Source organism: Bombina bombina, chromosome 1 (genome assembly GCF_027579735.1).
Source record: "Bombina bombina isolate aBomBom1 chromosome 1, aBomBom1.pri, whole genome shotgun sequence".
NCBI lineage: Eukaryota > Metazoa > Chordata > Amphibia > Anura > Bombinatoridae > Bombina > Bombina bombina.
Genome location: NC_069499.1, coordinates 493,751,181 through 493,764,011, shown reverse-complemented (window position 1 = coordinate 493,764,011; position 12,831 = coordinate 493,751,181). Strand labels below are relative to the sequence as shown.

At 36.0% G+C, this 12,831-nt stretch overlaps 1 protein-coding gene across 1 annotated transcript in view; it reads left to right on the top strand.

Annotated features, from left to right (window-relative positions):
- The window catches only part of RFTN2 (raftlin family member 2), a 198,903-nt gene that overhangs the window by 13,172 nt on the left and 172,900 nt on the right, over positions 1-12,831 (top strand). Inside the window, exon 2 of the mRNA XM_053698565.1 lies at positions 10,720-10,903. Within this exon, the coding sequence (XP_053554540.1) occupies positions 10,720-10,903 (184 nt within the window). The remainder of the gene's footprint in view (positions 1-10,719; positions 10,904-12,831) is intronic.

The following is a 12,831-nucleotide window of genomic DNA, read 5'->3' as shown; positions in this document are numbered from 1 at the left end:
GTACCTTGCATTCTTTCTTCAGTATACCACGGACGATCGGATGAAGAGGACCCTCCATGTCGCTGAGGACCGCTGCCGCCGAGGATCGCCACATCTGGGAAGACTGCTCCGGATCTCTGCTCCGCGCTTCCTTTGCTGTGGATGAAGATGATGGACCCGTCTGGAAGAAGACCTTCTCTGCCGTACTTCTGAAACCGTGAGTACTAATTTGGGGCTTTAGTGTTAGGCTTTTTTTTTTTTTTTAAATGTTTTAATTTTTTAACTTAGTGTTTTTTGGGCACTTTAAAAAAGAGCTGAATGTCCTTTTAAGGGCAGTAAAAAAAAAGAGCTAAATGCCCTCTTAAGGGCAATGCCAATACAAATGCACTTTTCAGGGCAATGGGTAGTTTATTTTCTTTTATTTTGGGGGGTTTGGTGGGTGGGGGTTTTACTGTTAGGGGGGGACTTTGTTTATTTTTAATGTAAAAGAGCTGTTTAACTTAGGGGAATGCCCTACAAAGAGCCCTTTTAAGGGCTATTGGTAGTTTAGCATTAGATTAGAGCGTGTTTTTATTTGGGGTGGGGGCTTTTTTATTTTCATTATTAGGTTGATTTTTTTTATTTTGGATAATGTGTTTATTTTTTTCTGTATTTCTATTTATTTTTTTTTGTAGCTTGGGGGGTTGTATTTACAACATATAGACTTCCCTCTGGGCAGGCTTACCAACTAATATATAAATAAAGTGAAATTTAGACACACACACAGACACTACACACTAGAGATGTGCATTCATTTCATCACACGTGTAAGTTCGGAACGAAAATCAGATATTTGTTTTGTTTTGTTTTAATGAAACGATAATTCTAATAAAAATAGAACACACAGGTGGCACACAAAATAGGGCAACAACACCTTTTATTGAGCAACGTTTCATGGCTCCTGCCTTTTATCAAGCTAACAAACAAAGAAACATATCAAACCTTTATAGATATATCCTGTACACGTAACTAATCACATAGGATCCCCCTAAGAGATATACCACACCTGTAACTAAAAGAAAGAATTTTGTCACTTCATATAATGTTATGAGTAAAAAAAAATATCAAGAAAAATTGGCCTTTATTGAAGTAAGCTTGCCCTGATATAGAAGAATTTCAAACCATCCCTAGAGCAGCTTACCGTAGGGATAACACCTTAGGTAGAAGACTGGTTAGGGCGAATGGTACTTTTCCCTGTTTGGGATATGGTCAGTGTAGCAATGTCATTAAAGGGGATAGCATTTCTCATCCTTATACTGGTGAAAATTTTTTGATTAAAGAATATTACGCATGCAATTCTACGCATGTTGTCTATGCGTTAAAGTGCCCATGTGGGCTATTATATGTAGGCGAGACGACCCAAAAGGTCAAAGACCACATATGCCAACATAAGTCCACTATTAGAAATGAGAAAACAGCTAACATCCCTGTGCCAGCACACTTTTTAGAGAAATGCCAACAAATTAACCAACTTAGATTTATGGTAATAGATCAAGCCCCCAGATGCACTAGAGGGGGTGATAGGGCCAAAGATTTACTTTGTAGAGAGGCCAGGTGGATTTGGAAACTAGATACCATGCACCCCAAAGGTCTTAACATGGAATATGATCTGCTTCCTTTTATTTGATGACTATGTTAGGCCCCAGTTACCCCCAGCTACATTAAACTAACTTTCAATAAGTATGATATACATAAGATGTGCTTAACATTTAATTGTTTAGTATATAAAGTGACTTGCTGCGCTTGTTTTTAATCAGGTGAGTTTTTGACATTAGGAGTGTAGGGGTTAATAATGTGTGGTAATTGTGCATATGAGGTCTTGTGTGACCCTTTTTTCTGTCTGACCCCTCCCATCATTATGTGATTGGTTACCTGTAAAGGAAATACCTATAAAGGTTTGATATGTTTCTTTGTTTGTTAGCTTAATAAAGGGGCAGGAACCCCCATACGTTGCTCAATAAAAGGTGCTGTTGCCCTATTTTGTGTGCCACCTGTGTGTTCTCTTTGCAGTTTATGTTAGGACCCTGGAAAGGGAGGTCCTCCAGGTGTGAACCTAGACTTACCTGTTACAATCTATATGGGACATTCTCCAAAGGAGTGTGCTGGTCCTGCTATCTTTCGAAAATTCTAAAGAATGCAACAATGAACTTTAAAGAAAAAAAAAATACTGACAAAATTCATCAGTATTCATTTGTTTCCTTAAAGGGATACTAAACACAATTTTTTCTTTAATGATTCTGATAGAGCGTGCAATTGTAAGCAACTTTCTAATTTACTCCTAGTATCAATTTTTCTTGGTTCTCTTGCTATCTTTATTTAAAAAGCAGGAATTTTAAGCTTAGGAATAAATTAGAAACCTGGGTTATGCTATCCAGGGTGCTGAACCTAAAATAGGCCGGCTCCTAAGCTTTACATTCCTGCTTTTTAAATAAAGATAGCAAGAGAACGAAGAAAATTTGTTAATAGGAGTAAAGTAGAAAGTTGCTTAAAATTGCTTGCACTATCTGAGTCATTAAAGAAAAAATTGGGTTTAGTATCTCTTTAAAAAATGTCTTATTTACCTTCAGCATGCTGGAGAGCCCCGCTAACCCGTTCCTCTTCTTCACAGAGCCCCAGCCATGCTAACAGGAGGCTTAGCGCAGCGGCTCGCAGGGTTTGCACTAATGGACCTGTAGCTTTTAAACATTTACATTTGTTTTATTGGAAACAAATAGAAATGTTTAACAAATATTCAGTATTCGTTTAGTTTAAATAACTAATAGTTGAGGAAACATATTTCCACAAATAATTTGTATGAAACAAATTTTTGGCGACTGCACAAGTCTACTACACACACCTCACTGTACACATTGTACTCTGGCAGTAAATCATAAGGGCTGTCAGTTTTGCACCTTGTCTCTAGAGGACATTAAATAGCATTACAAACACTTCACTGCAGACTCTGTTGTTTTGAGTTATAGCTTAAGCAGTTAAAAATAACACATCACTATAGAACAAATATTCTAGCCACAGGTGAGTATGCTCATATTAAAATTATTTTTCCCCCCAAAATGGATAGTATTAAACAATCCCCATGGGACACATTAGAAGTCTTTGGTACAGCTGCTGCATTTATATACCCTCTGATCACAGTTTCCTACCATTTTTTCCATTAATTATATTTTCCATAAAACCAAATCCTGATATATGATCTTGAAATCATGATGTAATTCTTTATTTAAGGTTGTTGAAAAACATGAAATTGTTACAAATAACATGTAGTTTATGTTAAATGTGACTTGTATATACTGTTTGTTGTTCATTATGTATACCACACGCACAAATAAATACTGCAGAATAATGGGATTAAAATGATAAATCATATATATAACAAAAACTCTGCAATATACTTGTATTATTTATTTGTCCCCTTTTCCTGTAATTCCATTCTGAAATTGCAAGCTTTTCAGTTCCTGTTAGAAATGGAAGTGCAGAACACTGTTATATTCCACACAGCCATTGACCACAGCAGAGAAGGTAACCTAAGTTACAACATGGCAGCTCCCAGTGTTTTATAGACACTAAAACTTAACACTTATTTTTTCAATATTTAAACAGCTAATGAAACTTTTAAAAATACATCTACATGTTTTTCTCAGACTAATCTTTTCTTTGAATGTATCATTCTATCTAGCATTTGTTTAGTGTTTAAAGGGACACTGAACCCATTTTTTTCTTTCGTGATTCAGATAGAGCATGCAATTTTTTTTATTTTTTTTTATTGCAAAAAGTTCAGGTAAACAACATGCAGTCAATGACATAAAGAAAATTCAGCGCTGTTCAAATTGCAGTTATAACAGAAAAAAACAAAAGAGCACTATTGCAAATGAGTGTGACTTTTTGTGACATAGTTATACCATGATAAGCACTTTTCTAAGACACACAATACCCTAGGTTACAAAAATAAATTATACTATAGGCTATAGAACATCCATAATGTGTCGATACTGCAACTTTCTCGTTATCTGTCCCCTGAACTTCCATATTTTTCCCCTTTTATATATATATTTTTTCCCCTTGATCCTTTTATTTGTATCCACTAAGCGGAACATGAAAAATAAAACAAGAAAAAACTTCAACGTTCAACCAACCTTCGACCAACTATATATTTTCTATCGTGCCTCACAACCTATTGAGAATCAAGGAATCCCACTAAGGAAGACAAAACAAAACAAAAAATATAATAATAATAAAAAAAAAGGGGGGGAGAGAAAAAAGAAAAGGAGTAGAGAAGCAATGGGCATAATAGCTTTGATTTTTACCACAGTCCCAGCAACACTAACTCTGAGTTCCTAAAAGGAAAAATCATTTAGTCAATTTCAGGAGGTGGAAGAATTTTGATAAAAACTGACCATTTTTTTTAAAAACTGCCGAATATCGGATTCATCATTGATATTTGTGTCTATCTGTTCTAGGATTTTTTCTTTCATGATTCAGATAGAGCATGCAATTTTAAGCAACTTTCTAATTTACTCCTATTAGCAAATGTTCTTCATTCTCTTGGTATCTTTATTTGAAAAGCAAGAATGTAAGTTTAGATGCCAGACCATTTTTGGTGAACAACCTGGGTTGTTCTCGCTGATTAGTGGATAAATTCACCCACCAATAAACAAGGGCTGTCCAGAGTTCTGAACCAAAAAATAGCTTAAATGCCTTCTTTTTCAAATAAAGATACCAAGAGAATGAAGAAAAATTGATAATAGGAGTAAATTAGAAAGTTGCTTAAAATTGCATGCTCTATCTGATTCACGAAAGAAAAAATTGGGTTCAGTGTCCCTTTAATATCCCTTTAGTAACTGTGTCCTTGTCAATGTAATCACCAGCACAGTGAGCATGCGCTGATGAGTGAGGGAAAAAAAGGCCTAGTCGTTTTTAGTTTATTTGAACCCTGATGTAATGGCTGTCATCAATATTATAAACATATTTAATGGTAAAAAGAAGATTGCTAATCATAGGTTCAGAATACTGCTGTACACTTGGTGGCTAGGGCTACATGCAGCCAATGATGGCTTTCCATACGGCATTCATCTCTTCCTTCAGAACAGGAAACCAATCTGTATAACAATCTAACGGCTAGATTTAGAGTTCTGCGGCCAAAGGGGTGCGTTAGCTATGCGTGCTTTTTTCCCCCCGCACCTTTTAAATACCGCTGGTATTTAGAGTTCTCAGAAGGGCTGCGTTAGGCTCCAAAAAGGGAGCGTAGAGCATAATTTACCACCACTGCAACTCTAAATACCAGCGGTGCTTACGGACGCGGCCAGCTTAAAAAACGTGCTCGTGCACGATTCCCCCATAGGAAACAATGGGGCCGTTTGAGCTGAAAAAACCTAACACCTGCAAAAAAGCAGCGTTCAGCTCCTAACGCAGACCCATTGTTTCCTATGGGGAAACACTTCCTAAGTCTGCACCTAACACCCTAACATGTACCCCGAGTCTAAACACCCCTAACCTTACACTTATTAACCCCTAATCTGCCGCCCCCGCTATCGCTGACCCCTGCATTATACTATTAACCCCTAATCTGCTGCTCCGTACACCGCCGCAACCTACATTATCCCTATGAACCCCTAATCTGCTGCCCCTAACCCCCGCCGACCCCTACATAATATTTATTAACCCCTAATCTGCCCCCCCCAACGTCGCCACTACCTACCTACAAGTATTAACCCCTAATCTGCCGACCGGACCTCACCGCTACTCTAATAAATATATTAACCCCTAAAGCTAAGTCTAACCCTAACCCTAACACCCCCCTAAGTTAAATATAATTTTTATCTAACAAAATAAAATAAATCTTATTAAATAAATTAATCCTATTTAAAGCTAAATACTTACCTGTAAAATAAACCCTAATATAGCTACAATATAAATAATAATTATATTGTAGCTATTTTAGGATTAATATTTATTTTACAGGCAACTTTGTATTTATTTTAACCAGGTACAATAGCTATTAAATAGTTATTTAATAGCTACCTAGTTAAAATAATTACAAAAGTACCTGTAAAATAAATCCTAACCTAAGTTACAATTAAACCTAACACTACACTATCAATAAATTAATTAAATAAACTACCTACAATTATCTACAATTAAACCTAACACTACACTATCAATAAATAAATTAAATACAAATACCTACAAATAAATACAAATAAATACACTAACTAAAGTACAAAAAATAAAAAAGAACTAAGTTACAAAAAATAAAAAAAGAACTAAGTTACAAAAAATAAAAAAATAGTTTACAAACATTATAAAAATATTACAACAATTTTAAGCTAATTACACCTACTCTAAGCCCCCTAATAAAATAACAAAGCCCCCCCAAAATAAAAAAATGCCCTACCCTATTCTAAAATAAAAATTGAAAAGCTCTTTTACCTTACCAGCCCTTAAAAGGGCCTTTTGCGGGGCATGCCCCAAAGAATTCTGCTCTTTTGCCTGTAAAAAAAACATACAATACCCCCCCCAACATTACAACCCACCACCCACATAGCCCTAATCTAACCCAAACCCCCCTTAAATAAACCTAACACTAAGCCCCTGAAGATCTTCCTACCTTGTCTTCACCACGCCGGGTATCACCGATCCGTCCAGAAGAGGGTCCGAAGTCTTCCTCCTATCTGGGGCTGAAGAGGTCCATCATCCGGCTGAAGTCTTCCTCCTATCCGGGGCTGAAGAGGTCCATCATCCGGCTGAAGTCTTTATCCAAGCGGGGGCTGAAGAGGTCCATCATCCGGCTGAAGTCTTTATCCAAGCGGGGGCTGAAGAGGTCCATCATCCGGCTGAAGTCTTCTATCAAGCGGCATCTTCAATCTTCTTTCTTCCGGATCCATCTTCATCCCGCCGACGCGGAACATCCATCCTGGCCGACGACTTCCCGACGAATGACGGTTCCTTTAAGGGACGTCATCCAAGATGGCGTCCCTCGAATTCCGATTGGCTGATAGGATTCTATCAGCCAATCGGAATTAAGGTAGGAAAATTCTGATTGGCTGATGGAATCAGCCAATCAGATTCAAGTTCAATCCGATTGGCTGATACAATCAGCCAATCAGATTGAGCTCGCATTCTATTGGCTGATCGGATTTAGGTTAGGATTTATTTTACAGGTACTTTTGTAATTATTTTAACTAGGTAGTTATTAAATAGTCATTAACTATTTAATAGCTATTGTACCTGGTTAAAATAAATACAAAGTTGCCTGTAAAATAAATATTAATCCTAAAATAGCTACAATATAATTATTATTTATATTGTAGCTATATTAGGGTTTATTTTACAGGTAAGTATTTAGCTTTAAATAGGATTAATTTATTTAATAAGATTTATTTTATTTCGTTAGATAAAGTTTATATTTAACTTAGGGGGGTGTTAGGGTTAGGGTTAGACTTAGCTTTAGGGGTTAATACATTTATTAGAGTAGCGGTGAGGTCCGGTCGGCAGACTAGGGGTTAATAATTGTAGGTAAGGTAGCGGCGACGTTGGGGGGGCAGATTAGGGGTTAATAAATATTATGTAGGGGTCGGCGGTGTTAGGGGCAGCAGATTAGGGGTACATAGGGATAATGTAGGTTGCGGCGGTGTGCGGTCGGCAGATTAGGGGTTAAAAAAAATTATTAGAGTGGGGGGGCCTCAGTTTAGGGGTACATAGGTAGTTTATGGGTGTTAGTGTACTTTAGAGCACAATAGTTAAGAACTTTATGAACCGACGTTAGCCCAGAAAGCTCTTAACTCCTGGCTTTTCTCTGCGGCTGGAGTCTTGTCGTTAGATTTCTAACGCTCACTTTAGCCAAGACTCTAAATACCAGCGTTAGAAAGATCCCGTTGAAAAGATAGGCTACGCAATTGGCGTAGGGGGATCTGCGGTATGGAAAAATCGCGTCTGGAAAGTGAGCGTTAGACCCTTTCCTGACTGACTCTAAATACCAGCGGGCGGCCAAAACCAGCGTTAGGAGCCCCTAAGGCTGGTTTTGATGGCTAACGCAGAACTCTAAATCTAGGCGTAAGATAAAGTTAAAAACTACAGATGGACCTTTTAAAGTTTTTGGGGTCAAATATATGTGGCCTTTTAAATGCTACTGCTTTACAAATAATGGTATTTATTCAATAAAGTATATACATAGGTTTTTATTATCATGTATAAAAGATATTACTGCACTGATAGCTAGGTCATAGTGATTAGAATCTCAATCAGTGTTTTCATGTCTAGTCCTTAGGGCACATCTGCTAATTATTTCACCTGTGCTCTGGTTACAATCTGGCCTGTTGGTGTGCCCTGGAGTTGGAAAACACTGATCTAGATCAACATAATATATGAATAATTGTATCTCTCACACACACCTAAAGTCTGTAATTTACGCACAAGCTCTGCATTATCTTCCTGCTGTTTTACAGCACAGTTTAAAGGATTTGTTTAAAGAATACATATAAAACATGTATCTGTCAATGCAATAATTTCCAAGCTTTAATTACCTCCATCATTCCCTATATATAATCTCTCCATAGTATAAAAGAACACAAAACCACACACATATATACGTTTCCCACCACACAGTGCCAGTGATATCAATCAGGAGACTGAATATAACAATTTGCAGAATTTGATGTTTTCTTACAGCAATTAGTGTTTGTAATAAGCCCTTTATCTGTGATCTGCATTCCCCTCTTTGTGACTGGGAATTCTTCTCAACATACAAGCAAATTTGCAGAAGAGATGTAAAAGTGATTACAATTACTGCTGTTTTTTTGTTTGTTTTTTGGCAAACTGCCACGTGTTCTATGTGCAGGATTACAAGTATAAGGAAACCTTATGCACCAGTCTTGTTATATATTCTTAGTCATTGTACTCATTGTCATAAAAATGCTGGTACTTAGTACATTGTAACAATAATTATATTAGTACAGGTGGCCCTCGGTTTACAACGGTTCAAATTGTGCCGTTTCAGAATAACAACCTTTTTTTCAGTCATGTGACTGCTATTAAAAAGCATTGAGAAGCCGTGTATTGATTAAAATAGCCAGTAGGTGGAGCTGTCCGCTTGTGTTCCAGCAAAGATATGCAAACCAAGCACACAAGCAGGCTGAAATTAATCAGTGTAGCTAGCTAGACCTGAGCTATCGAGCAGCTTTCAAAGGAACAAGATTTTCCTGTCTATAAATAAGTCCATATTGGAATGCTTAGAAAGAACTGTTTGCAAAAAAATACAAGTAAAGTCTGTGTTGTGTGATTTTTTTATTAAGTTTATCTTGCTGTTTTAGCAATGTTTTTGTTCATTTAACTTAGTTTAATTATATATTCTGTGTTGTGTGATTATTTAATTAGGATTATAATGCTGTTTAGCATTTAAAGTCTTCATTTCAAAGCTTTAAAAATAATGTATTAGGTGTAACTTATGACAATTTTGAGAGGGGCCTGGAACCTAACTCCCTTACTTCCCATTGACTTACATTATAAACTGGGTTTCAATTTACAACGGTTTCGATTTACAACCATTCCTTCTGGAACCTAACCCCGGCGTAAACTGAGGGCTACCTGTACCTACATATTTCTTACCATTTGTTACAGGCATTGAGCAATAGGATCTACCTGTAAGACTGTTTTTTTAGAATTCAGTAATAGTCGTCATTGAAGCACCACATAGAACATGCTGCTTAGATGTGGTAATATAAAAATGAGTAAAATTTGATATAAAATGTGTTTTTATGTCATGATAACCGCACATGCATAACGTTACTTTTAGGCCATCAAAGAGACATGTTAAATGTGTTTATGTTCAAACTCTATGTATATAATTTTTACTAACATCTGTTTTAAATTATGGACAGAATTAGAATTGAAGATCAGGTTAAGTAAAATAACGTAAAAATACAAACTGCCTTGAGAGGAACCTGTGATTTTCAGGTGCTGTAAGGCGCTCTGTACCTGCATTATTTGAACACAGTCATTATATATGCAATTTTCTATTTTATAATGACATCACTTTGAGAAGGATACTCTTAGTGCATCACAGAAGCAGGTAATAAGTAACAACTACAAATCTAAGATATTTGTTTATACACACAACTCATGCACAGGAATCAGTTTGTATTATCTAGTTCTAGTTGTTCCTTCTAATTATTGCACTTATCTGACACTTAAAAGGGCCTCTAGTGTCTGCATATGTGTCAGTACCCAAAAAGCATAACATTTTGAAATGAAAACATCTTCTTCAAGGTAAAAGTATGTTTTATGTAGTTAAGTCCATACCGCTTTTTTATTTTTAAATAGACATCTAGACTATAAGGTTGAAACATTGGCATTTGATAAATTAATTAACTTTTACTTTGTGTTTAAAGCTTTCAACAGAGTTAAACCCATTGGCAAAGTTGCACTCCTACAACACCCTCCATTCTGCTAGATACAGACAGTGATTGGAGGATACGCACATATGCTTCCTCATTTGCTCACTAATTGTATCCTCACATGGCACATGAGCACGATTTAATTATATATGTAACCCATTTGCAGGGAATTGTTTAAAATGTTCTATAGAAATCGAGTATTTCATTTTTACGCAGAAACATACCTTTAAGTATATATTGATATTTACAGTGAGATAGAGGTTGGAGACTTTCTGCAATTTTCTCATTGAGATTTGTCCTTTTTTTTTTTTTTCAGCATCTTCAAATCCTAATGTTATTCGGATAAAGTCTTTGCTTGACATTCCAAGTAAAGTAGAGGATTATTATGTGAGAGGATATGTTGCTACTGCAGTACATCCAGTTATTCTGTCTACTAGTCGCAGAAGGCACTTACCCATTAGTTACTTGTATCGAGTAGTTCTACATCGACTTAAATTAAGGTGAGTTATCAGTGCAAAACTTATTTTGTTAATGAGATAAAGATGTTTATTAGACCAGTAACAATTTTGTTTTGTTTATGTTACACTGTTTAAAGTCATATAATGTATACAATAAAGTTATTTATTTCCAAATGTTCTTACAGAAAATGACTACTAGGCTGCATTAGACATGATAACTGAGATATTATTATTATTATTATTATCAGGTATTTGTAGAGCGCCAACAGATTCCGCAGCTCTAATGTTGGTTAATGAAGCAAATTCATTATGTCAGAAGCTAACAGTATTATTTCAAAAGATTATTATTTTAAACTTTACGTGTTTTAAAATCAGGTCCAGAATCGAATCAATATTTTAGATGGACCTTAATGATCACTTCTAATGAAGATGCGCTGTAATTTACTTTTTAATCTAGCCGTGCCATTCTAATACCCCGCGCTCCGGGGCGCCCACTTAAACATATTTTTTGTCAGGTGACAGTTTGAACTGTTCTCCAATTGAAGCTGTAGCCATACAACACTTTTTTTTGTTGCTAGGGTGCCGATTGGAGAATAGTTCAAACCATTAGCTCACAAAAAAAAAGTTTTTTTCTAGTGGGTGGCTGAATGCACAGGGATTAGAATGGCACGGCTAGATTAAAAAGTAAGTTACAGCGCATCTTCATTAGAAGTGATCAATTAAAATTCATCTAAAATATCCCTTAGATTCAGGACCTGATTTTTAAGCATGCAAAATTTACCATCAATTTAATGGCTCGATTTATCATCCCGTGGCGGACAAGGGCAGACATATTTGCCCTTGTCCGTCTGACTTCTCCTCTGGCAGGCAGCAAGTGCTAGTGTGCAACCCCACGCCCTGCCCGTGCACAGCCAATAACATGCAGGCTGGAGCTGTCAATCTCTCTGGTCTGAAGAGATCGAATTGGTGGAGACCAGGGCAGGGAAGCAGCGGTCTGATGACTGCTGCTTGATAAATCCTGACTGTAGGTTCGCTTATGCAAACCTTCATTTAAAGGGGAGAGAAGGGCTTGATAAATCGAACCCTATGTGTAGATTATCTTTGAAATACAATTTGAAAAAGTGAACAGAGACAGTTGCCTTTGTAATTTAAATTATTCATGTTAAAAGTAAATTATTTTGTTCATGCATTCAGTTTTTCTGCCTCATCCTTTCCATTGAGATAAGTAATATTAATACCAATGGGAAACCCAATCTGATTACATACACTTTCATTTTGGGTAGAACTTCTTGTTAAATCTTTTTTTATTAAGCAGTAATTTATAACACATTGTTTTCCTCATTTATCCTAGAAATTTAAAATGGTATTTGCATGGGCAGAGATACAGTTTTTTAAATAGCACAAATGTATTGTAATGTAACTTACTGTAAATCACTGTAATATTTCCTTGTCATGTTCATTGTTTCAGATAGTTTTAGAATGTTATGTTCTTATACCATTTGCCAAAATAGGGTGGTTGAAATGTACTGCAGAATTAGATTTTTAAAAGTTGTGAATTATTTCATCATTACATTTGAAATATTACTGATCTTAATTGCAGTTTGGAGTTAAGATTAGACATTAGGGTTAAGGAATCAGATTAGGGTTAGAGGCTAAGGTTAAACCTGGCTCCAATTCACTTGTGACATTTTAAACACTGTGAGATGATTTTGTGGTATTTCAGACTCCCTTTGCTAGCATTTCACCCTTGCTATAAATAAAGCATAGTTGCTCTCAGATGGCCTACTAGACTCTACTGTAAATAGATCTGTCCCAAGAAAGAAAAAGTCTTTAAAATCTCTACATTATTTCCTGAAAATGAATTTTTATTGTTTTAATGTTTATTATAAATATAAATGTATAATGTTACGTAAATATATGTTTTACATAATAAATAAATTATTAGAGATCTCCAACTTATGCTCACTCTT